At 37.9% G+C, this 27537-nt stretch overlaps 2 protein-coding genes across 5 annotated transcripts in view; both read left to right on the plus strand.

The window, feature by feature from the left end:
- The first annotated feature begins 3612 nt into the window (after positions 1-3612).
- On the plus strand, positions 3613-6219 carry zgc:103759 (U8 snoRNA-decapping enzyme). Its single transcript, XM_058763575.1, has 4 exons — positions 3613-3886; positions 4036-4076; positions 4188-4413; positions 4495-6219. Exons 1-4 carry the CDS (start codon positions 3758-3760, stop codon positions 4699-4701), a joined length of 603 nt encoding a protein of 200 aa, XP_058619558.1. The 5' UTR covers positions 3613-3757; the 3' UTR covers positions 4702-6219.
- A 2784-nt stretch (positions 6220-9003) lies between these two features.
- arhgap4b (Rho GTPase activating protein 4b) overlaps positions 9004-27537 on the plus strand; it is a 40815-nt gene continuing 22281 nt past the window's right edge. For 3 of the 4 annotated variants that reach the window (XM_058762883.1, XM_058762884.1, XM_058762885.1), the window contains exons 1-7: positions 9004-9330; positions 19650-20187; positions 20458-20629; positions 25107-25269; positions 25388-25450; positions 26871-27044; positions 27180-27308. In XM_058762883.1, coding sequence (XP_058618866.1) covers positions 20121-20187; positions 20458-20629; positions 25107-25269; positions 25388-25450; positions 26871-27044; positions 27180-27308 — 768 coding nt within the window. In that variant the 5' untranslated portion in view covers positions 9004-9330; positions 19650-20120. Of the gene's footprint in view, positions 9331-19649; positions 20188-20457; positions 20630-21637; positions 21757-25106; positions 25270-25387; positions 25451-26870; positions 27045-27179; positions 27309-27537 lie in introns of those variants that run through there. The other variant, XM_058762886.1, reaches the window with a different exon arrangement.

A 27537-nucleotide genomic window follows, 5' to 3' on the forward strand; every position in this document is an offset into this window, starting at 1 on the left:
GACTAAAAGGTCAGAGGTGGAGGAGGGTGGTCGCATTCTGTATACCCACACCCAATGGGGGCAAGAAAAATACACATTAACTGCCTCTTAATAAATGTTTTCCTCTTGCCAATCAAAACATACAGTATCTCCTGGTCTTCAAAATCCTGTGCGATCTATCCACCAGGCGCAGACATGTGAACCAGATCCCAGCTGAGCAGCGTTCGTCTCCCCACAATTCAGGATACTACATTAATTTTTCCCACTGATCTGCCTCTGACAGTGGCGTAAGACCCTGGCATACAGCAACCCCCCTGCACCTGTGTGTGTGATTGAGGCGAGAATGAAGAGAAGGGGAGTTTGGGAAATCCTAGATGTCCTAATCTCAGGATAACCAGCCAGCCCATCCCCTCAAATCAGCAATAATGTAAGCTAATCAGTGTTTTAGCAAGTGACTCATTGGATGGAGACAAGCAGTGCCATTCTCCCTCATCTGGCTTCAACACACGGCCCATCTGCATTGTGTTAGTTCTCCATTGCTACACCATCAGTCTCACACACACTCAAACACATAACCTAGATATGAGCACCCACAGCTGTCTGCTTATTTTAGTCTGGATTTTGACAGCACTATATCTCTCCCCCTAAGATCCCTCATAACAATCCCTGACGCCTTCACCAGAACAATAGCCAGCAGCTCACATAAACCTTTTAAACTTAGAAAGCGCTGAGGCTCAAGAATAGCGCAGCCATTCTGGCGCAATACCCTGCCACACGGTAAGCCCAGAGAGGACGGACAGAGTTAACAAGGCCTTGAGTCAACACTGACTTCAACAACCCTAGATGCCTGATTCAAGTCTATGGGCGCGGATGCTCAAAGTTTCAGTTACATTTTATAAAACGGGTAGATTCAGCTCTGAAATTTGATTGGATGAACCGTGTTTAAAGCCATTGTAAAGCATGCATATACACACAGCTGTGGCTGCAAATCAGTTGAATTCTATATTAAAGCACAAAGTTGCTCTGTTGCTTGACCAGCAGCCTACTGTGAGGCTAATGAACTATTAACTGATGGAACAATTCAGTCTTCAAACAACAAGTAATATTAATTTAATAATAATACAAATATTTAATTTAAAATCATTGAATTGATTAATTGACCTTTTTCATTAATCTAGTTCTTCAATTCATAATATAATAATTTACTAATAATAATTAGAAGAATTCCACCATTTAATAATTTAATTTAATTTGTGGCCAAAGAAATCATGGTAAATCACTGAAATGATTTTCCAGCTTACCACATCAGAATGTTTAAGTGCTATGTATTTACAGTGATTGAAATGAGCAAAACAAGAGCTGTGATGAATGTGACCATGTGCTCAGCCTCATAACCTCACTTTATCTCTCCATCTGTCTCATTGTCTCTTAACATTCCCAGTATAGTCTTACACTAACATCATTACTATTTAAATAGTACATAAAACCAGCAATTAAAATTCTCAGCCCCACTTATATACACCTGCACACATCTCTACATTCATTTACGGTCTCCTACCATGGGACAATGGGAACCTTGACAGATTGGAATGGGAAATGAATATGGGTTAATTCAGTCAGTCTCCCATAGATATTGCTATGTGAAATGTCTCTTAACAATTCAAAGGCCCAGGGACTGATGAAAACATCCACACGTCTGACTCAGAAAACCCACATTAGCCGTATCCAACACTGCAACAGCTGTTAAAGAATACACACACACACACACACACACACACACATGTCTGGTTTGCTATCCTTGTGGGGACTCTCCATAGGCGTAATGCTTTTTCTACTGTACAGACCGTATATTCTATTGCCCTACACCTAAACCTACCCCTTAAAAGAAACTTTCTGCATTTTTAGATTTTCAAAAACTTAGATTTATTAGCTTGTTTACCCGTGGGGACCTCAATTTAGGTCCCCACCGTGACACGAGTCCCCATGAGTCTGTGTGTATTCAGGTTTAAGTCCCCACCTGAATAGAAAAACAGGTACACACACACACACACAACAGTACCATATTTACCCACAGTTCTCATCCTTTGCCTTGCATTTAGTGAATCTGTAGCTGTGTTTGTTGTAGTTTATTTACCATTGATACACGAGTGCTCACTAATGCTCACTTCTATTTTCAGATATTTCAGTTGTTTAAATGTTTACATGTATAAACTTTATTATATTGTCCTATATTATTTGGTAGGGCATTATGCTTGCGTGTTCTGTGTCCAACTGGCACAAGAGTTGAGAAGACAAATGATATTTGTTGGAAAAGAAGGGAGTGGTTGTGAAACAGAATATTTCCTCCAGTCATCACCTTGCAATGCACAAGGTCAGAGAGATGGTAGGAGCATCATGGTTTAACTTGTAAAGCTCCTATAAGGCTGCTGAAGAATCCTGTCAAGTGTTGTATGGCATGGAAGCAGTGTAGTCTTACACTCAAGATGTCTACTGCACATTCCCTCAGGGCTGCTACAGCACTCAGACATTTAATAGTTTGTTTATGAAATAAATTACTGAAGGTTTCTTGCGGTTAGAACTTTTAAACTTGCATGGATACACTAATACCATTTTATGAACAGGAACCAAACACCATTATCCTACAGTAATCACTTTCTGTTTAACCACAAGGATTTATACTATAGGATATGTACAAACATTTCAATGTAAATACAATAAGAATAACTTTTAGATTAGTTTTGTTGTTGTCGCAGTAATTTTGAAATGACATGTCTTGATACTTGCAATGTTATGTGAGGGCCATAGCAGTTCACTGGTTCTTTGCAAACTAATTGGGCAATATGAAACTAGAGTCAGTGCATGCACGAGGAATTAACAGTTATGACCGTGGAATCGGCTTTGCTTTTGAAGCCACACTGCATTTAGATATAAGAGGTTATTTCTAGTGCTATGCACAGGTGGCATAGATTTGGAGTGACATAAAAGAGAAGGGGAAGCACTGCATCTATATTCACTTTGTCTTTCTCCTCTGGCTTCTTCTTTCAACAGGAACACTTTTTCGGTTTCTTTCTTTCTTTCTTTCTTTGTTAAATGAACGTTAACATCTTAAGGTGCACAATTTAGTTTCTACTGCCATCTATAGGACAACAGACGTACGTTGTCTGAAAAGTTAATAAAAACTGCGTAGTGAATTCTTAATGTGCATAACTTTTAAATATATGCAATATAATTATAAACTATATGACTATAAATATTACCAGTAAGCATTTGTTTAAGCCTATCCTTCTCATTAGTGATACAGGGCTATATAAAATAAATTATTGCGTCCAACCTTACAATACCTATAATTTCCATGGTAGTATTGGCTAAAACACTATGGTTAAAACAATTATTGTTGCCAATTCTTCAAAATAATTATGAATTAATTTGGGACCCCGAACATTTTAAATAGGCTTATGTTTCAGGATTTGTATTCATTTTCATTTTAATAGTTTTATTTGACAGATGTGGTAAATACAAAAGTTTGCACAGTTTGTGTACTGTGCAAAATGGTGTATTGTGGTAGCTATGGTTTAAAAAAGTTATGGAAAAAAAAAAGTTAGAGCTGCGTTCTCAATGGACTATTATTTTGAAATAGTGAACGTCAGGTGATTATAGTGGCGCGTTATTGCTTGCAGTTGTAACACACACGCACATAGTGTCTGGTGTTATTCTACCAATACGCGTTATTAAATATACAACTGACTGATTCATTTGTTTGTTTATTGCTCGTCCTGTAATGGCGGAACAGATCACGAGAGAAGATGCGTTGACACGGGAGGGCTACAGACATGCGTGTCACATTATGCTGTACGGAGACTGTAGTGCCAAACTCTTCGGGAAAATCCCAATCAAACATATAGTACTGGTAAGGAGGAGTGCACTCACTGTGACCTGCACGTCTTTTACCTTTATGTGAAGAGTGTGACTATGACAGGTGCACTATACTAAAGCATGAAGTTAAAAATAATATGTAAATGAACGCCCTGAACCTGAATTCAGATTACTGTCATTCAGATGCAGATGCGTTTTGATGGCTTGCTGGGTTTCCCAGGGGGGTGAGTTCCTCTTTATGCAATAAATAAAATAAATAAACTGAATGAATTTTAAGTTGTTTACAAATGAACCGGCATTATTCATGAAGGCTGTGTTTTATTTTATATAATCAGATTGGTGAACCCGTCTGAGGAGACGCTGGAGGCGGGGCTTAGCAGAGAGCTCCACGAGGAGGTGGGCGTGGCTGTGCCTGTGAGCGTGGACAATCACGTGTCCTCCTGTTTCTCTCCATCCTGCCCTCGGCTCCTCACGCACTTCTACATCAAGAAGATGACAGAGTCAGAGCTGAAAGAGATAGAGAAAGCAGCTGTAGTTACAGCCACAGACCATGGTTTAGAGGTTAAAACTCTGTCTATTATTTCACGTGTGTGTAAATGTACTTACAAAATCTTATTATGCAACATTTTTATCTGTCTCCAGGTATTAGGTATGGTCAGAGTGCCCCTCTACTTCCTCAAGAATGGAGGTGGTCTCCCCTATTTCCTGTCCCACTCGTTCATCAGCAACTCTCGGGCCCAGCTGCTCTCTGCCCTGCAGCGCTGCAGGCTGCTGTCCCAGGGGGAGCTGGAGAAGGCTGTGAGACAGGCTGAGCAGATGAGACGCACACGCAGCGGTGATCCACACTGACATCAGTTTACACAGCAGTGCCTTTTCACCCCTGGGCCACAGCTACATCACAGTAGCCCAACCCCCTCATTGCCAGTAGAAACTCCCTCTTGTCCTCACCCTACCCTCCGTTCCTGATTCAACCATATACAGCATGTACTCTCTGTAGATATCCTGTGTCTCAGAGGATCAGACCTGTTTAATATGCCTTAACGTGTGACACTAGATTCACTTAATTGGGATTGTTATTGCTTGGTAGTATTTTCATGTCCATATTTGGACATACTCTGGGATGTTGCAATAATTATACCTCATAACAATTTAATTCGTTGTTAATATGAACCCATATAATTTGCATATGCAAATGATTAATATATTATTTATGAAGAGGTGTATAAGAGACTTATACGCCATACTGTTTGTTGAATTTATCAGATCTGTTTATGAGAGTTATTTGCAAGAAAAATTGTGCATGCTGGTTTGACTAATAAACAGCATACAGCATATAAGGCTTATTTTTCAGAGGTTTTTCGCAAATTTGGAGATGGTCCTCACTGCAGAACATAAGATCCAGGGGGCGAGGTTGGATAAAGATCCAACTCCTCCCACCTTACAAATACCTAAACCCACCCATCTCCACCCCCTGGATCTTTGTTCTGCAGTTAGGGGCTACTGCAAATTTGTGTCAAAACTAAGTCACTTCACACTTGCAGTACTTAGAATGGCCACAGAGTTGCGCTACCAGACTTCCCCTTTTACAAGCAAGTCTATATATATCTGGCTGTGAGTTTGTAATTTCAGTGCCACTTGCTTTAATTGTAAAATTGTATTGTACATTTTTTTGACGGAACTGTAAAAATAATGACTAATATGAATAATGAATATGTTAAGATGTAGCACAATACTTTAATGCCCATTTTGTTTAAAGTAGTAATTCACCGCTGGCAAGATGGGCTGTCTGTACAGTAGAAATGAAATTTTAAAAAAAATCTGTAGTTTTCACAAAAGCCCTGGAGGTGTCAAAAGGGTTAAGGATTAAGTCGTGGGGATATCTTGGTGCAAATAACACAGATAACACAATTTTGTTCATATACATACTACTGGCTAGTTGAAAGTTGGCAAACTTATCCTTTAAGCATTTTTTATTCTTAGTATTTACTACGCTGTATATTCTGGAAAACATACATGTTTAAAAGTAAGGGGTCTAAATGTGTTCAGAGATCAGTCTGTTAGTGAAAATGTTTCTAGTTTGCATTGTTCCCATTTAATTTTTACTTTTTATTACAAACTATATTAATAAGTATTGTAGCGAACTAAAAAATAATCCCAGTGTTTGCTTAGTTCCCCTTTTGCTTTAATGGCAGCAGCACTCAAATTTCACGAGCTCTACAGGTATGTGTGAAACCTGATCATCTTGTTCTCTAGCATGATTTGAAAATAATCCAAAGAGCATTTTGAGCAAAAACATCTGTTGAAAGAGTCACATGTTGCAATGTCACCAATTTGCTTAAATATGAATTAAAACATTTCCTATTTGTTCATTTTTCTGGTTTTATAGTTTTTAAATAAACGTCCTCTTTATGATTGATTTTGAATCTCAGCATTGACTGTGGTTTCAGAGTTTTGAACCCCACTCTATGATCAATGCACACGTGTCTATGTGGTCTGTTTATGTCACTGCTACAATCTGCAGTCCATCAGCATCTCTGAACAGAAGCTTTGTTGATGTATTCATCAGACCACAGCAGGTGAAATCAGCTTTGTAATCACCACTCAGCATTCATTTGCATCGCTGCATGTGCAGTTTTGAGTGTGCGAGCCTATGAGTACACATGTGAAGCCAGAGACATGAAGTAGGTCAAAGCTGTGAGGACTGACTGACCAAGTGGAAACTGAACTGTCCCTAGGGAGGACGGGCCGGGGTAGTAAGGGTTGATGCGGGAAGAGGAGCAAGTGTAGAACCAATAGTATCAGAGGCAGCACTGAAAAACTGCTTATATGTTTGTTACCTGCTGGGCCCTATAAATCGCTTCTCGTATTGCACAAATCTGACAGCCTACTATAATGTTCACGTCACATTGATGTCCAAGTCACATCATGGCTTCCCCCCAGCCACCCTCACAGTGGAGTCGCCTTTCCAAGCACTCATGGGTGGGGTGATGCTTCCCGTAGACCGTTCGTTTGCCACAAGGGAACTGGAGCATGTGCAACAATCCTTGTCACAGCTATTATATCCATGATTTTGTAAGTCCTTTCTGACCAGCTACACACACATATATTGTTTATGCTTACTAGACGCATATACGGTTTAATTATATGTGCACTCTGTTTAATAATGCTGCTGCTGCACTGGATTTCTCTTTAGGGATCAATAATCATCAATCTTTTTATATCTGGTGAGATTGGGCGGCACTGCAGCTGTAGATGTTTTGCTCAGGTGTGTGTGCTTCTGTCTGGTTTTATGTGTAAATATATATTGTGTTTGTTTCACATTATAGCATTTAAGGGGCGTAATTTCTCTTTATTTGTCACATCCTGAGGATTTTATAGCGAGAGAAAGAGAGCGAACACAGGCTTTACATGAGAGAGGAAGGAAACAAGCACAGGAAAGATGGGGGAGGTGAAGGGGTTGAACTTCTCTTTGCACCTTACAAAACTCAAGACAGGAATTTTGCTGTAGCCTACAGTTGGCCAGAAATATTGAATTATTCATTAGATATTAAACCACAAAATGTAAAGGAATACATTGCTACATTTATGTTTCATTACATGAGAATTACATTGAGTTTTTCTATGTGATAGATAGTGTGTTCTGAGCGGTTTTTAAGCATTGCTATGTGATTGCTTGTTCTGAGTGTTTTTCGGAAAAAAATAAAATAAAAAAATAAATAAAGCCAAACCCTAAGCTTTATTGTACATTACTACAAATGTGGATTTGGAAATATTATTAAAATTGATTTTAAGAATAACAAATAATCTCATTCTAGATATTAAAGGGATAGTTCATCCACAATTTTGTAATTCTGTCATCATTTTTCATCCTCATGTTATTCCAAAACCTTGACTTTCTTTCTTTCTTTCTTTCTAATCTCTTGAACACAGAAGAAGATATTTTGAAAAATGCCTGTGTTTTTGTCCATAAAATGGAAGTCAATCTGAACTGTTTAGTTCTTCAAAACCTTCTGTTGTGTTTTTCAGAAGAAAGCAATCCATACTGGTTTGCAACAACACCAGAGTGAGGAAATGATGACAGAATTTTCATTTTTGGATCAACTATCCCATTAAGGTCTTCTCATTTATCTAAAATAAAATTGTTCTCATGCATATGCAAATGACGCCGGTGTTTTTACAGAACGGTGAAAAACATAACTGCCTCTTCTAAATTCATTAGCCAAGCATATTTATGTTTCAACAACAAATATAATAATTCTGGCACATTTACAAGTCACGACCCCCACACACAAGCACTTCTCGGTATCCTTTTAGCATCCGAAGCTGTTGCTGTCACGATGTGACCGAGTAAATTGGCGGTTTCGTGGGCAGCATTTCCTGTGAGGCGCGAACTCCTCTGAAAACTTGTTATGCCCTGCTCTTATTGTATGCATAACAATATTGGCTCTAATGAGCTACATAAATATTTGCACATGCATTGCATACTAGATGTGACAGATAAGTCATTAGCACATGACAGCGCGCGCTCGCGTGGTGTAACAACAGCCCGTTCACATGGAACGTGTTGCGTTTGAAAGCAAGGCGCAGAGCAGTGCAATTGAAACAACGTTTATAAGAAGTTGAACTTCGATGTGGCGTAACGTTCAACGGTCCACAGAAAAACAATGCAGTGGAACGAAAAAAAAGAAAAAAAAAAAGGCGTGCTGTGTGAACCGGCTATTACAGTGCCAGCAGGTGTATGTGTATACAGAAGCGTCGGCCATTGTTTGTTTATCACTCAGTTATTGGTATTACCCATTCAATTCCTTTTGGATTGGCACTGCATTAATATCAGTTTTATAGCTCATCTGCAAGAACATTAAATAGATTCACGAGTGTACATTAATCCTGAACGCGCGTGTGTGTGTGCGCACGCAGAGAAAGGGGGGCTGGTAGTCCGCGAGCACAATGCAAGGTCATAAGAGAAGCATTTCATGGCCACAGAGAGGGAGAGAGAGGGAATATTAGGAATGAGAGATGGAGCAAAACGGGAGGGGGGAAGTCTAAGAGAACAAGACGGCATATTCATATCCATCCCTGTATTTATAGTAAGCCTGCGGGGAGGGGGGAGAAGGGGGCGTGGCTTCGGTTATGACATTCTCTCTGATTGCCTGAGAGCGGAGGAGACAGAGAGAGAGGCTGTGTTTTAGCATGCGCGTGTGGAGTGTGTGCATGTGTGTGAACCAAAGAAGGGGAGCTGTTTTCTAGCATGCATGCTTGTGTGTGCGCGCGCGTGTGTATTTCCACCTTATTTTGAATGCACTCCCTGAGAGAGAGACATAGAGAGAGAGAGAGAGAGAGAGAGAGAGAGAGAGAGTCATGTGTGTAGAATGTGTCAGAGGGGGTGAAATCAAACTGGCTGCATAAAATCTGTGACTCAAACACAGTGTTCTCTGTGTCCAGCGAGAGGGAAAGAGACACAGAACCTAGGAGAATGAGGTAAGACAGGGTTTTCTTTATTATTTATGACCGTAAATTCACTGTGCAGTCCTCTCAGCATGACCGTTTGTATGTTTTTTGTGTTCTCACTCCACCTCCTCACACACGCAGTGGAGGCTCGCTGACATGTTTGTGTGTGTATGACAGCGGGCATTTCTAGATGCATGCGTTATTATCCTTTCGATAGGATGAGTGTGTGCGTGTTTTTGGCAGATGCGTCCATCGCGTCCACGCACAGGCTGTGTGCTTTTGTATACATGACTGATTGTGCGCATGAATGCCACACAGCGAGAGAAAGCCGCTAACTGACGGGCTGCTTCCTCTTTCAGTATGTCTCAGCATTGATTGTTATCAGGCTGTCCGTCCCACCTCTTTGCTTCATTCTTCCACCTCATCACCTCCCCTCTCACCTCCTCTACCTCTGTGGTGTTGTCATTTGGCGGAGGGTTTCCCTCTGTGTCGCTCTTTCTCTCTTCCTCTTGCACAATCTCCTGCCTTTCATTTTCACACTTCTAATCAACCTTAAAGGAATAGTACACGTTGAAATAAAATTGTTATTATTTAGGCTTCCTCGTGTAGTTTCAAACCTGTATGAGTTCTGTCTAGCATAAAAGGAGATGGTTAGTAGAGTGTTCATGCTGCTCTTTTCCATACAATGAAAGCGAATGGTTGTCAGGCTTTACATATGAGAAAAAGTATCATAAAAGTAGCTAATTTGCACAGTATTCCTAGTCATCTGCAGTCATACTATAACTATGTGAGGAATAAACTTTTATTTTGTTTATTTTTATAACTTTTTAATTTTACATTTATTTTGATCTTTGAAAAATATTTTCATCTACGGCTAAGATTTCTGTATTTGGATTTAAATATTCAAATATGAAATGTATATTCAGATAATAAATGTTCAAGTAATACATATTGAGTTTTACATATTCAAATTTATTGTCACAAGTAGTTATAAGACACACTAGATCCAAATACATTTTGCATCACTGACAACAAACCTACATGAACATGAATGAGATTTAATAGCAGAAATACACCAAAAAATGAAAATTCTGTCATCATTTACTCACCATGTCATTCCAGACACAAACACAAAAGAAGATATTTTGATCATTGTCAATTGTCAATACAATGAAAGTCAATGGGGTCTGAATCAAGACTGGACCTTATTGACTTTCACTGTATGGGCAAAATAAGCGCTGAGACATTTAAAAAAAATATATGTTATTTTGTGTTCCACAGAGGACAGTAAGTCATACAGGTTTGGAACACGATTTATTTCTTTTTTCTTTTTAAGAGCTAAATAATTACTTGCATTTCAGTCTGCTGCTCGCAAAAAGGGAACATGTGGCTTATTGAAATGATAGTAATATGTACCACTTGTGGTGTCAGCTTTGCAGCTCGACAGTCTGGTCATCATGCACTTTCATTTGATAGAAAAGAGAAGTATCAACATTCTGCTAAACTTCTCCATTTGTGTTCCAATGAATAAAAAAACCATACAGGTTCAGAACAACATGTTTATGAGTAAACAAAGACGGGTGAACTAACCCTTGAAAAGGCAGATATGTGGCAGCTGGGATAGATGCTCCCTTGAAAGAGGTATTGAAAGGTAGATGTGTGAGTCTTCAGAGGCAAAACTTGGCAGATAAGCAGAAGAGGAGAGATGTGTTCCCTGTACCCACAGACAATATCACAATGTCAGACTTCAGGGGAAGTGCAAGAAAGACTACAGTGACTCAAGCTGCTTAATATGGGATTAGAGAGAGAGTGTGTGTGTGTGTGTGTGAGAGAGAGAGAGAGAGGGTGAGTGTGTCTGTGTGTGTTTTCCTGTACACATTCTGAAAAGGAGCGACAGTGCAGCAAAGGGAATCGTGATTGTCAAATAAGCAGTCTCATCTCAGCGTGACCTCTACTCAGCTCCTATTTACTGCTCTGAGTTGTCCCTCAAAGCTCTTGCTATCTCTTAAAAGTGTTATTGCTCAGAAGTTGCTCTTTCATAGCTTATGTGAGTTAAAATCTCAGAAATGATTTCAGACATATTAGACTGATTTCCATGTGACACTAAAGACTGGAGTAATGGCTGCTGAAAATTGAGCTTTGCCATCATAGAAAAAAAATATTTAAATAGAAATCAGCTATTTTAAATTGTAATAATATTTCACAATATTACTGTTTATGTTTCATCAAATAAATCTCATTTGTGATATTTCATTCCTATTGGCAGCCATCAGAGCAAGGCATGTCTTAATTAACTTATTAGTCTCAGGCAATATTTGCTAATTGCTTTTGCAGAAATGCCTTTTTTTCCATAGTGCATAACATGCAAGTTCAGAATTATGCTCAATTTAATGGCTCTTGGTGCAATTGTGATGTCATTTCAGTATTTGTTGTAGATAATGAACATTAGCAATAAGATTTGTGGACAGGCACACATCTGAAGCTTTCTTTAAAAAATGAGACTGGGGTGTGAGGAATAACTGTGTCACGGATGTGGTATGCATTATCAATGGTCACATCACATGAGTTTCTGTACTGTTGTGTAGGTAGTGATGATGTGGTTTACTGTTGTGTAATTAGATGAGTTAGTGTGTTTCCATTTTGAATAGCATTTAACGTTATGGGTATGTTGCACTTCATAGTGTGACTTTAGTGTTGTACTGGCATATTGGCAGGATAGAGTGTGTGGGTGCTGGTGGGAACATACATTGTGTGTTTTAGCTGTGATTTGCATCTCCTGTACCGAAAGATGTTAATACTTTTATTCAGCAAGGATGCATTAAATTGATCAAAAGAGACAGTAAAGACTTTTACAGTTGTTATTTAAAGAGAGTTCTCCCCAAAAATGAACATGTTATTTAGAGCTGCACGGTTCTGGATAAATTGAAAATCTTTTTTTTTTTTTTCTCAAATAGAGTTCACAATTCTACCATGATTCTGAACTAAACAAAATAATGTGACAAAATATTAATTGCTGCAATCTATTTAAAAGTGTTTAGGTATTTTGAATGAATAGCCTATAAATTTAAAATAGAATTTATTTAATAAGCCAATTTTTAATATTAAAATGATGAAAAAGTGGTTTGTATGAATGACTCTGACAACGTTTACATGCAACCAAATAATCTGTTTGTAATCGGATTGACGGCTCAATCGGATTGAAAAGCCTTCATGTAAACACCGTAATCGATCCGATTGAGCTCGATACGAATTAAATTTCGATGGGTGTGGTTTATTCCGTTTCTAATACGATTGAGAGTGCATGTAAACACTCAATCGGATTGAAAACTGAAAAGACTGCGCATGTGCAATGATGCAGAAATAGCATAATGACCCACCAGACCCACCAGTTCTTGTTTCGGATTCTCATCCACAGGCAACCCATTTTTGTGCGCAGGGAGGGGCATTTTTACTGCGTGATAAATATGAGCAGCACAGCACAGTTTATATGTAGGCTATATTTATCCAGAAATGGATAAATATTATTTCTGCTGTTGAAAACAAATAAAGAAACCGTGTAGGATGGTTATTATGTACAAACAGTGAGAAATTCCATATTTGTGCAGTGTGCGCAAAAAAAATCAATTTCGAATTGAAGCTTATGACATATAAACGCGCACATCAACCCGATCACTTTATTTAACGTTCATGTAAACACTACATTCAGATTCATCAATCGGAATGAATTCATAGAACCAAAAATTGTGCATGTAAACGTAGCCACTGACTCACTCATAAATACTTCACTTGTTTCATTGTTGTCCATGTTTTTGAACAAATCTCTTGAATGAATGATTCAATGACAAATACATTTTTAACAATATAATCAATATAACCGTTATTTGAAACACTAGTTACTTCCAAAAGGTGATTTGCTCTGTTTTGATTTCTATTATAGACATCAATGTTTATATCCGAACTCATATGATTAACTGCAAACCAGAAATAATACTGTGTAGTTGAAAAGACTGTTCGAAGCTGTTTTTTACCTAAACAATGGTAACCGTCTTCTCTCTGTGTAAACGGCTGTGTGAACGCAGATTTGAATGTTCCGGTGTTGTGCCCAATTCTGACCCCTGCCAGATTATTACCCCCCTAGTATTGTTAGGGTTAGGGTGGGGGAGGGGTTAGGATTAGGCAATCATATAGCGATTTCAGCGAGAGGGGTAATAATTTGGCAGGGGGTTGAAAATGGGCACCGGTATGATTTGACACAGGTGAATCATTGTCTTTTAGAAATTAGATAGCGTGGGTGTTTGAATCAAGATTGCGATCTTTAAAGATTTATTGTACAGCACGGCATTCTGTCTCACCATCACCATGTTGTTTCAAACTCATATGACTTGGAATATAAAAAGAGGTATTAGACAGAATGTTCAAGCTGCAATTTTCCATGCATTCAAAAGTAGATGTCAAGCTCCAAAAAAGACAAAAAAAGGACCAGCTCTCAACCAATTTTATGAGGAAAGTCTTTTGATGCCATACCATACAGTAGCTTTGTGTGAGGATCAGACTGAAATTTAAGTGATTATTAACTGAAAATGGTGTCTTGAAAATCATATTTGACAACCATTGTTACATTTATGAAACAGCACATTCAGCTTATTATCGTCTGTTGTGTTCCACTGAAGAAAGAAGATCATACTGGTTTGAAATGGCATGAGGGTGAGTAAATGAACTTGAACTTTAATACTGGGTTTAGCTATACTCTTAAATAAACATTTTGTGATGCAGTAATATTTGTGCCTTTGTCTGTGTGGCGGTAGCATCAATCCATGGCAATGAGAGAACACAGCAGAGGTCTCAAGCGTGTTGGCTATAAGTGTGTGTGTGTGTGTGTGAGGGTCCCTGTGGTCTTCTGCTCTGAGAGATAAGACCAGAGCTCAGCTTCTTCCCAGCCTCCACTGGGAGCGTAAAACAGGATTGATCCCATGGATCTCCAATTCCCCTCAGTTTCTTTAACTCAATACAGCAGACAGATCAAGTTTAAACAGGCACATTCACTCAGTCAGGACACCGGAGTGGTTTCACGCAGGCATTCCACTGCTGGATCAATATATGTACTTTGCTTGCTTATGTGTAGCCGACAGTATATATATACATATATTTAAAAATAGAATTCACCACCACTATTATGCTGATTTGTGAATTGCTAAATAGATTATGCAATTAGATGAGTGGACACCATGTGGGGTTTTATTTATAGAAATGCAGGCTTGCATTTTTTTTTTTTTCATCTGATGTAGATTACAGTTAAAATGACACAATCCTTTCTATAAAATAGAGAAACTACTGCCAAGAGTATATATCAAAAACGCACTGACATGCAGCAGTGCCGGCATACACTAATGCAATAAAATTCAACCCCATTGTGCACAAATCCGATTCAACTCTTCTGAATCAATAATAGCATTATCATAATGAAGTCTTTGCTGAGTTCTGATTGGCTGGCTGAGGCTTTTGACCTCTAAACAGTGAGATGGAGGACGTGAAGAGCAAACTGTCATGACCACTCAATGACTGAGAGTATATGATCTGCCTTTTGCAGAGTCAGTTGACACGGAAATGTGTTGCTTAAAAATAGTCTATACTATTAGTATTATGGATAATGTGCAATAATTGTGCTATTTTGATATTGATATTGATGCCATTGTTAAATGAAAAGCTTTGTGCTCATGTAACGGTTGAAAAAAATGTGGTTAAAGATTTACATAAAAACAACAATTGAAATAGTTGCTAGTAAATTTCACAACTAATTACAAAGAAACGGAAAGTAACACATTGAATTAAAAATTACATTTTGAAGTACAAAGACTGAAATTGTGTTTAATTGTCTAATGTGTCACAATAATAATTATATAGGTTAGGGTAACAGTATATGTGTGTGTGTGTGTGTGTGTGCGTGCATATATACGTACTGTTAGGTTCATACATATTTCGACACAGGCACAATTTTTATTATTTTAGCTGTTGACCAAAACATATTGAAGTTACAGTTATATAATGGAAAACCCTTTCACAACATCCAGCCAAGTGAAGAACACTCTCCAGGAGGTAAGCGTGTCACTGTCAAAGTCTACAATCGAGAAGACTTCACCAGAGCAAATACAGAGGGTTCACCAAACAAGGCCAGATTAGACTTTGCCAAAAAACATCTAAAAAAAGCCAGACCACTTCTGGAAAAGCATTCTTTGGGCAGATGAAATTAAGATTAGAATGACAGGAAGAAAAAAGTATGGAGAAGGCTTGGAAACAGTTCATGATCCGAAGCATACAACATCATCTGTGAAGCATGGTGGAGCAGTGTGATGGCATGAGCATGCATGGCTTCCAGTGGCACTGGGTTACTGGTGTTTATTGATGACGTGACAGAAGACAGAATTAGCCGGATGAATTATGAAGTGTGCAGGGATATACTCTCTGCCCAGATTCAGCCAAATGCAGTAAAGTTGATTTGATGGCACTTCATAGTACAAATGGACGATGACTCAAAACATACAGCAAAAGCAACCCAGGAGTTTTTGAAGATAAAAAAGTGAAATATTCTAAGTCAATCTCCTGATCTCAACCCGATTGAGCATGCATTTCATTTGTTGAAGATAAAACTAAAGGCAGAAAGACCCACAAACAATCAACAACTGAAGTCAGCTGCAGTAAAGGCCTGGCAAAGCATCACAAAGGAGGAAACCCAGTCTCTGGTTATGTTCATGAGTTCCAGACTTAAGACAGTCATTGTCTGCAAAGGATTCTAAACAAAATATTAAAAATTAATATTTTATTTATGATTACATTTATGTGTCCAATTACATTTGAGCCCCTGAAAACTGGGGCCATGTAAAAAAAAAAAAAAAAAAAAAGGTTGTAGGTTGTAGTTCCTAAGCATTTTATGTTAGCTGCAAAGCAGCTTTACAGGAAATTAAGTTTCTACTATATATATATATGCATACACATATGCTCACATGCACATATATATACATACATATACACATACACACAGAAGAAACCCAATATATTTAAGTTATGACAGACTTAACTCGGTAATTATGTGTTGTCTGAGGGTTGGCATCCTCCGTGGTCCTCTGGGGTGTTGCCATCATCTCTTCTCAGGTGTTTGGTCATCTCGGATCTTTTTAAGGGTTGGATCCAGACTGACGCTTCAGTAATTCCTAGTTACATCCCGTGGCAGAATCAGAGAAACAGATAGAAACTTAATTAGCGTAGCTGCTGTTCTATTCAAGCAAAAATGATTTGTTCAACCCAATCTAAAGAATAATAATGTACATTTGATCAGATATAAATTCAGCACAAGATTATAAGATGCATTATGTGAATGCTTGGCTAAAGAGATGTGTCTTTAATCTAGATTTAAACAGAGAGAGTGTGTCTGAACCCCGAACGTTATCAGAAAGGCTATTCTAGAGTTTGGGTGCCAAATGTGAAAAAGCTATCCTTTGCTATCCTAGGTACTACCAAAAGTCCAGAATTTTGCAACCTTAGGGAGCGGGTTGGATTGTAGCGTGGTAGAAGACTAGTTAGGTACGCAGGAGATAAACCATTTAGTGCCTTATAGGCAAGTAATAATATTTTGTAATTGATCCGGAACTTAATAGGTAGCCAGTGCAGAGACTGTAAAATTGGAGTAATATGATCATATTTTCTTGACCTGGTAAGGACTCTAGCCACTGCATTTTGGACTATCTGTAGCTTGTTTATTGAAGATGCAGGACAACCACCTAACAGTGCATTATAATAGTCCAGTCTAGAGGTCATGAATGCATGAACTAGCTTTTCTGCATCGGAAACAGGTAACATGTTTCACAGCTTGGCAATGTTTCTAAGATGGAAGAATGCTGTTTTTGTAACATGGGAAATATGATTTTCAAAGGACAAGTTGCTGTCTAATATAACACCCAGATTTTTTACTTTAGAGGACGTAACAGTACATCCGTCTAGTTGCAAATTGTAATCCAAGAGATTCGGAGTACTGTTTTGGACCAATAAGTAATATCTAAATATATAAAAGACTTTTAAATCACATGAGCCAATATTTTTTTCTCAATAGAACATAGATAACATCATAAATATTTAAACTGAGAAATTTTACAATTTTATACACAAAATGAGCTTATTTCAAATTTGATGCCTGCTACAGGTCTCAAAATAGTTGGGACGGGGGCATTTTTACCATGGTGTAGCATCTCCTCTTCTTTTCAAAACAGGTTGAAGATGTCTGGGCATCGAGGTTATGAGGTTCTGGTGTTGGAATTTGGTCCCATTCTTGCCTGATATAGGTTTCCAGCTGTGGAAGAGTTTGTGGTCGTCTTTGACGTATTTTTCATTTAATGATGTGCCAAATGTTCTCTATAGGTGAAAGATCTGGACTGCAGGCCAATTCAGCACCCGGACTCTTCTACTACGATAATAGCTAATTGTAATAGCTGCAGTATGTGGTTTTGCATTGTCCTGCTGAAATACATGTCGTCTGGAGGGGAGCATATGTTGCTCTAAAACCTTTATATACCTTTCTGGATCATGTCCACATATGGCTTCCTTTTTGCATGATAGAGGTCTAGTTGGCATCTGCAGATGGCACAGCGGATTGTGTTTACCGACAATGGTTTCTGGAAGTAATCCTGGGCCCATTTAGTAATGTCAATGACAGACTTATGCCGATGAGTGATGCAGTGTTGACTGAGGGCCTGAAGACCACGTGCAGCCAACAAAGGTCTTCGGCCTTGTCCCTTACGCACAGAGATTTCTCCAGTTTCTCTCAAACTTTTGATAATGTTATGCACTGTAGATGATGAGATTTGCAAAGCCTTTGCAATTTAACGTTGAGGAACATTGTTTTTAAAGTATTCCACAATCCTTTTACGCACTCTTTCACAGATTGGAGAGCCTCTGCCCATCTTTACTTCTGAGAGACTCTGCCTCTCTAAGACATCCCTTTTATAGCTAATCATGTTATAGACCTGATGTCAATTAAATTAATTAGTTGCTAGATGTTCTCCCAGCTGAATCTTTTCAAAATTTATTACTTTTTCAGCCCTTTGTTGCCCCCGTGCCAACTTTTTTGAGACCTGTAGCAGGCATAAAATTTGAAATGAGCTCATTTAGTGTGTGTGTGTGTGTGTGTATTAGTATTTTATTTGTTTACATGCATGTTTTGAGCATTAACCAACATCAGAGAAAAATGAACATGTGCAAGTGCTATAAAATTGTTGAAATATTATGGCAAGGCAAGTCTATGATGAGAAACCTTTTTAACCCATTCATGTAAATGTATGTCCATTAATTCACAATGTGCAGAACATTTCTGTGTGCGTTTCTCAGGTTACTCACCATATATGTGTGGTACCTTAAATTTTTAATGCACAGTGCTTGAGCAGCACTCTCTGGTCTGACTATGAGTGTGTGTGTTTGTGCCGAGAGCCATGATGACTCAGGTCCCTCCACCCTCTCATAAGACCAACGGCCATCACTGGCGCAACTCACAGGAACTCTAGCACAGTTCAGCCTGCTGTCCTACAACAAACAATCAGTCACGTAGACGGAGTCAGAGCTTCTAAAAATTTCTCCTTTCCCTGTCTGACGTGTTTAAGGTCTTTAATTTGAGTTTTTAGCTCATGCTTTAGAGCAGTTGTTCTCAGCAGTGGGTTGTGACCAAAAATTGGATCACAGGTTTGTCTGATTGGATTGTAGGCAGCATTGAAGATGCTAAATGCAAATAATAAAATGTTAGCATAGCAAAATAAACAGACTTCATAAGAAGGAAAAAGCAAACAGCTCCTATATCGTTTGTTGTTGATTATGAAAGACTGTGTGTCCAATTAGACTCTATTTTTGATGCAAATTCATCTGTCACTTGGTGGAAGCAGCCAAACTAGGCAGATGCCAACATGGACAGGTTGCATTGTGCTAAAATAAATACAATTTTGGTACTTTGTTGGGTTGCCACTTGACATTCAATTAAAGTAAACCCTGTTGAGAACTTAAGAGGTTAAGAGGCAGTTAAATGTGTGGATACTTAATTTAGGATTGAGAGAATGTCTTGATGTGAGAATCTTTCTGAATCACACACACCATAGAAGACAAACAGGATGTGGGCAGGTGTGCTCTGTTCGCTTAACCGTTTTTGTCTTCTGGAAGTGCCAGAGACACGTCATACTGAAGTAACATCTCTCTTCCTCTCCTGTCTCTCTTAACTTGTATTTACTTCCATATTCCATTTATGGTTCTATCTTGTACTTTGTCTCCGTCACGACCTCTTACCGTAATTCTCTTCCTGTGTCTCTCTCTGTCTTTTCCAGGCAAGGACAATCACATTTAACCACAGTCTCAGGAAAGAGCAGTAAAAATCAGGCCCCTGCAACATTCTCTGCTCCGAAAACGAACCTTTAAATGCACAGACTCAGTGCTGAGAGAGAATTGCTTGGATTGGAACTCCCTCCGTGTTCACAAACACTCACACACACAAACATACACGTGCACACAGAGACTTCCCTGTTCCATTTCTGCTGAGGGCACAGATTGAAAGACTGAAAAGAGTGAAAAGGTTTTTCTTTAGTAGCCCGGTATGAACTCCAGACCGAACGTGGCATGCCTTTCTGCACTATAATGGAAATATAACTCGTTTTGCAAAAAAAAAAAAAACACCAATACATTGATACAGGAATTAGAATAGTTTCTTTGTGAAGAAGAACAAAACCTTTGTGTGATCATCTCAGACTGTGAGTCACGGTGAACAAGTCAACAGGAGTGCTACACCAGCGAAGGAGAACATGACATCACATGGAAAACTTCGAAAGGAAAAGGGGAGTCTGGCAGAGTATGAGACACAAATCAAAGGTAAAAACTTGCTCTAATGCTCTCTCTCTGTTTCACTTGACTAGGTAGTACAGCCTCTACATGTAATGTTTGTTCTATGTGTGAGATATAGGCCTGCACTGTGATGTATTTATAGGCAGTATTAGGGATGCTGTCTTCCCTCATCCAATCAGCTCTCAGCCTCAGGCCAGGGACACTAGTGCAGGGGGATACAAAGTCATCAGTTCACGCCACTTTTTATGCTGAAAACCATCCATATGTGATCTCTTTCCCTTCTGTCTCTTTGCTCAGAGGTGCGGGGTCAGCTCTCAGAGCAGCTAAAAATCCTAGACGCGCAGCTGGAGGTCAAGACACAGCAGCTGCAGGATCTAAGCGAGTACCTGCGCAGACGGGGAGAGATTGAGGCAGAGTATGCCCGCTCTCTGGAGAAACTCAGCGAGAGGTTCACTGTGAAGACCAAGAGGTACTCATCCTGCTTTTAGCACTGATGAAGTCAAACGGAGATGTGGTCTAGTGTTGTATAGCTACATAATCAATCAATCGATAGATAGATAGATAGATAGATTGTATGAGTGAGTCTAGGGATGCACGATATTATCGGACCGATATCGGAATCAGCCGATAATGGTTTTAAATGTACATATCGGCATTGGCCTGATATGAAATATTATGCCGATATGTCTTGCCGATAAGAGAAATAAGTTGACTCACATGTGCTCAGGGGGTGCTAGCGATTAGATCACTTCAGCAGTGTGACTAATTCTTAAAGCAAAATTTTGCCTGAATGGTGATTTAGATTTACTGTTTTGGATCACTGCATTTAAACTGAGAATGCACATACAGAATGACGCTCAGTGTATGATACAGTAAACAGTAATAGCACGTGCAGTGGCAGCAGCTTCCCCTGGGTCCTAATGCCCGTTCGGTAAGGAGTTTTAATTCTGTAGGGGGCGCTGTTGGCCTATTTTTAATAAAATGGAAGTAAAACACACAAATAACATTTAGACTGTGTTTCTCATTAAATAAAGCAGTAATTGATGTCATAAAATCATGAGTATGTTTTGATTTACAGGTCAGAAGCTATAGCTTACATGAATTTAAAAAAAAAAATCACAAACATGACACTTGTAAATTAAATAATTTTATATATACTGATTTATTCATTAATGTGTATTATGTTATATTTTTTAAACAAATTATGAGCTCTAAAAGATTGATTTATTTAGAATTTTTACAACTCTTGCTTTAGACCATCTACAAATGTTAAAGCTTAAAATAAAATGTTAAGGTTACTACTTCATCTTTCTGAAAAAAATGCAGCGATTGATATAGTTTATTTATAGTTATTTTCAAAGCTTCAATGTACTGTCATTATAAAAGAACTTCATTATTGTTTATTTAATTCTAACAAATAATGTCTTGTTAAAAACTAACCAAAATTTAAAATAATTTGCTTATAATTTCCACACAGGAGAGACTTGGTGTTGTTTCCAAACAAAAGGAAATATATCGGTATCAGCATCGGCTATCGACCAAAATGAGTTGAAAAATATCGGATATCGGCAAAAATCCAATATCGTGCATCCCTAAGTGAGTCAATGAATCATTCATTTAACCGAATCATTCAAACACATTGGTTCATTCAGTAACCAAATGTCTCTGTGAGTGATAGAGCTGCACGATTAATCATTAAAAGTTCATAATCTCGATTCAAACACCCTCGATTCAAATATCTCATTCATAATGACAAAGTCATATCGGAACATTCAAAACTGCGTTCACACTGCTGCTGACACAGAGAGCAGTTACCATGTTTAGGTACGAAACAGCTTCACAACAGTCTTTTAGAACGCAAAGTATTATTTTTTTTGTATAACAATCATTCATATTATCACAGAAATACTGGGATGAAAGTTTATAGTTGGGATATAAACATTGATGTCTATAGTAGTGATCAAAACAGAGCACATCACCTTTTGAAAGTAATTGGCGCTTAAAATAAAGTTTGTATCAATTACATTGTTTTACCACTAGTTGGCGACAAGTGAGGGTATGTATTTGTCACGGAATCAGTAATTCAAGAGATATGTTCAAAAGCACTGATTCATCCAGTAATGAAACAAGTGAAGTATGTATGAGTGTGTCATTGAGTCATTCATTCAAACCTATTTTTTTAATATAATTTTAATATTAAAAATTGTTTTATTAAATGTATTTTAAATATATATTATATATTTACATATATATTTTAATTATTCATGCATATTAATTAAACACTTTAAAATAGTCTGTAGCAATTAATAATTTATCACAGCCTCTAGTAAATGACACATTATTTTCTTAAGTTCAGAATAGTGGAAGAATCATGATCTCTATTTGAGACAAAAAAAAAAAAAAAGTGATTCTCTATTAATCCAGACTCATGCAGCTCTAGTGAGTGAGTCAGTGAATCAATTTACTCACCTGATTCATTCAAACACAGTTTCTTTCAGTAACCAAATAAATGACTGGCTGCATACGAAATTTCATACTCTCTGAGTAGGTACTTCTTTGTAATAAGTAATTACTTAGTGATGTCAGAAAAGTACTTTCTATACAGTATGAATGTGCTTAGTATGAATGTAATTCGGACCTACTACATTCGTTATGTTGTCATATGACCTACCAGCATCAGTTGCTTTGCGTTACTGCCATTCACAAATCCAGACCGTGGCCTCATGGTAAAATATCAATTGGATGCGTTTTCAAAATCTCACTGGAAGTAATAGGTAATTTGGGGACTTTTTGCATATTGTTTTATGAATGCTCTCAATTTGGACATAATCCTCTTTATACGTGCTGTTTTTTAGTATAGAAGGGAAGTATGCAATATCGGATGCGGCCATTGTATCTGTGAATGTAACTGAATCATTCAAACATACTGGTTCTTTCAAAAAACAAATAACTGATTGTGAGTGAGTCATTGAATCATTCACTCAACTGATTAGTTCAAAACCACCGACTCATTTAGGAACACCTCTAAGTTTTACCCAACATTAACTACTCTATACTCTTTTCTATAAAAACATGCACTTTAAAGATGTTTTTGACCGTTGCACCATGTCTTAAAGGGATAGTTCACCTAAAAATGAAAATTTGATGTTTATCTGCTTACCCCCAGGGCATCCAAGATGTAGGTGACTTTGTTTCTTCAGTAGAACACAAACGAAGATTTTTAACTCAAACCGTTGCAGTCTGTCAGTCCTATAATGCAAGTCAATGGGCACAGAATCTTTGAGAGTAAAAAAAAACATGCACAAACAAATCTAAATTAAACCCTGCGGCTCGTGACGATTCATTGATGTTCTAATACACAAAACGATCGGTTTGTGCGAGAAACTGAACAGTATTTTTTATCATTTTTTACCTCTAATACACCACTATGTCCAACTGCCCTGAGCGCGTGCACGGCATCCGGTACGTGACGTCTGTATGTGCTCTGGTGTAGTTTACGCAAGCGCCGGAAGAGATATCTGGGAATATGTGAAAAGTCAACACTCCCGGATGAGTTCGCGCGAGCAAATGTAATCTTTTAGGTTTAAGTCTGTTTGAACAATCAGGATAAGCGCAAGTAATTACCATTTTCATTAGCCGTCATACCCACAATCTCTGTGCACTGTGTAAACAATGAGTGACGTATACGTGCGACAGCTTCCGGCGCTTGCGTAAACTACGCCAGGGCAGTTGGACATAGTGGTGTATTAGAGGTAAAAAATGATAAAAATACTGTTCAGTTTCTCGCACAAACCGATCGTTTCGTGTCTTAGGACATCAGTGTATCGTCACGAGCCGCAGGGTTTAATTTGGATTTGTCTGTGCGTGTTTTTTTTACTCTCAAAGATTCTGTGCCCATTGACTTGCATTATAGGACTGACAGACTGCAACGGTTTGAGTTAAAAATCTTCGTTTGTGTTCTACTACAGAAACAAAGTCACCTACATCTTGGATGCCCTGGGGGTAAGCAAATGAATGAATGAATGAATGAATGAAGCATTTATATATAAAACATCAAATCTTCATTTTTGGGTGAACTATCCCTTTAAGGAACTGTGTATAATTAGTAAGCTATTAATTTTATTTCCGGGTTTTGCTGTGTCTCAAGACAGAGACCCATGCGTTCTGTGCTGCACATTTTTACAATTCCTCAGTGGTGTCTTTAGCATTTAACTCAAGAACATATTCTTTATATAAATTTATGCCATGGTCTGTCTGAATACTCGATTCTGATTTGCTGGCAGGTGTTGATTAAATTCGTTGAACCGCACAGGTAGTTCCAGGTCAGTTTAATCACGTTCCATATTAATGCGCTTCCTATAAACATTGGTAACCATAGTAACATACAGTTACAGTTAAATAGTAATACAGACGAAAATAACCGTCATTTTTATCGTTCCGGTCAAATATTGCAGTGCAAATATTATTAACATCTTTAATATGTGAATGCTGGCAAATGACCATGGCATAAACAGGATAATCAACGGCTAGCTGTGCATTAAACGATTTGAATGCACGACGTGGAGGCGAAGAACCACCCGACGCGCAGCGGAGGGTGGTTGCCTCCGCGAAGTTCGCATAATTCGCATTATCCCTTACATATGTCATATAGTATTATTGAGTGTACATAAATTGGCTTTAAAGTCGTCATGAAATGAAAATTCACAATGTTTATTTTCAAAAAGCATGTTGTTAATCTTGTTGTGAACAATTTAAATTTTTATTTTTAAAAGTTTTGACCTAATAAGTGTCATAACTGGATCATCTGGTGAAACAAGAGACTTTTCTCTTTGTCGATAATCAGTTTCACTCGGATTTGTCACAATACAGAAAAAATCTGTCTCCATTTCTGTTACATTGCAACTTTAACCTTCTCTTTCATTCTCTCTGCTGTTGCCTCTCTTTAGGAAGGAGCAGTTGGACCTGTCGGTGGCTCAGTGCTGGTCTGTTCTGCTGACCCAGACCAGGCAGGAGAGCCGAGATCACAGTTCACTGAGTGAGCTTTGCTGCAACACACTCACGCAGCGGCTTTCACACTGCACAGAGGACACACACCGCCTGGCAAAACGGGTACAGAAATCTCTCTCAGATCTGAAATCTAAATCCCCCTCCTTCTCTTCCCCTCTTATTTACCGAAATAACACTCCCACATAAAACACAGCCAAACCATCTTCCGTCTCTGTTTCAGAGCAAGGAGGTGGGACTCCAGATGCAGGATGAGCTCTTGAAAGTCACCACAGAGCTGCAGACGGTAGGTTGGAGGCTGTTTTGCTGTGAACATGCTAAATTTACACGGAGGAACACGCTCTAGTGAACTGAAATAGAGTCCAAATGGCATCAGCTTTGAATTACATCATCTCACTGCGGCCAGAAACTGCGTGATTAAACTTGACTAAATAACACATGATGCACAAATTTGCTCATGCATTCATAATTGAATGTGTCTGCTTGTCTTTCTATAAACCCTTAAGTTACAGTGCATTTTGGTCCATCCTGTAGCACAAAAAGCCCACATGCCCCCCTGCTTTCCTGAGCTCATTTCTAGCTGTGCTCGGGTCAGAGCTGCAAGATCAAGCCCACTGACCCCGGCTGACAGCAGCTGTGTGCTCTCTACCCTCCAGTAGACAAACAGCTTGCCTACCACAAGTGTCTTGGCTCATTTTATGTTTGCGTGTATGTTCTTTTTGCAGTCTTATAAGGTATTTAATGTCACTTAAAATAAATACGCTAAGCTTGATCATAAAAACAAAAATAGAACTTTATTTGAGTATGTCACAACATAAATCTTGTTTTACTCATAGCTCAAACAATAAGATGACAATATCTGGTTTATTATGTTAAATAGTAATTGTAGAAAAATGGATTTGCCCATGAAATAAAAATAATCGTATTTATTACAACAACTACATCAACAATAATAATTAAAATAATAATAATAATAATAATAATTATTATTATTATTATTATTATTACTACTGTCATTTATATTTTAAATATTGTTTTATTTGTAAATAGGTTTAAAATATCTGCCATATTATGTTAAAAACAATTAAAAAAAGCCCAAATAAACTTATTTCTAACAATTACATATAATAATAATAATAATAATAATAATAATTAATATTTATCTAATATGTGAAAATAGACATATTTATAATAATAACAATTATCATTGTTGTTATTTAAAATAATATAAACAATTATTATTGTTTGTTGTAGTAGTAGTATAGTTTTTTTATTTTGTTTTATTTGTAAATCTAACAATAAGCTTAAAATATCTGGTGTATTATGTTTATAAACAATTTAAAAAGATATGGCCATGGAGTAAAAAATAAAAAATAAAATAATAATTATAATACTTATATAAAATCATAATATTTAAAATAATTATAACACAATATCAAATAATTATATGAATAAAATATAAATAATAATAATAATAATTTTTTTTAAATCCTGTTTTATTGACAAATCTAACAATAAAGCCAAACATTATCTGTCTCATTATGTTACATTTAAAAAAATAAATAAATTAAAAAAATTGCCCATGGAGTAAAGTTTACCATGTTTGAAGGATGTTTAGATATTATTGGAAAATGATTAATGAATATGAATTAAGAAAATTACTTTATTTGCTGTGCATGTTGTAAAATTGTTTTAATTTCTTACAGGCTTTGAAATCTTACCATCAGTACCACGTCGACTGTCTGGCTGCTGAAGGTAAGCTCAAAGAGGCCACACGACTGGAGGAGAAACAGACGGGCAAGTCAGCTGATCTAGGGCTCAGCCAATCAGGAGGGCAGAGGCGCAGTTCTGTGAAAAAAATGGAGAGACTGATGGAGAAGGTAAAATCAGTGGTTTATAAGAATGAAAGACAGTGACATCCGGAGCTTTGCTCTGTGAAGATGGCACAGGAAGAGCAATATCTCACTTTATCTCTAACCCCCCCAGTTTCCACTGTATGTGTGTTTTCTTTACAGAGACAAGGCAAAGTACAGGAAACTCAGCTGAAGTGCACTAAAGCTCGTAACGACTACTTGCTCAACTTGGCAGCAGCTAATGCCTCCATGAATAAGTACTATCTGCAGGACATTTGCACTCTGATTGATGTGAGTCTGAAACACTGCTGTCCCATTACCAACTGTCTAGACACTCTTTAGGATGTCATTAGGATTTAGTTCCTTTTCATTTTGAATTGACCCCTGACCAAAACAGCACAGAGCATTTTATCTAATGTGTTTACCGTATATAGAATGTGTCCATTGAGAGAGCTCTAGAATACCAGTGTCTACAGTACCATTGAACACACTCGACTGATTTATGTTTCTCATGGTCTTA

The sequence above is a fragment of the Onychostoma macrolepis genome, chromosome 23 (genome assembly GCF_012432095.1).
Source record: "Onychostoma macrolepis isolate SWU-2019 chromosome 23, ASM1243209v1, whole genome shotgun sequence".
Taxonomy (NCBI): Eukaryota; Metazoa; Chordata; class Actinopteri; order Cypriniformes; family Cyprinidae; genus Onychostoma; species Onychostoma macrolepis.

Bases quoted from the DNA above. Each gene is read 5' to 3' on its own strand.
- zgc:103759 (XM_058763575.1), top strand. From the start codon at position 3,758: ATGGCGGAACAGATCACGAGAGAAGATGCGTTGACACGGGAGGGCTAC. The intron at 4,077-4,187 runs GTGAGTTCCTCT...TTATATAATCAG, and splicing joins TTGCTGGGTTTCCCAGGGGG to ATTGGTGAACCCGTCTGAGG. The intron at 4,414-4,494 runs GTTAAAACTCTG...ATCTGTCTCCAG, and splicing joins CCACAGACCATGGTTTAGAG to GTATTAGGTATGGTCAGAGT.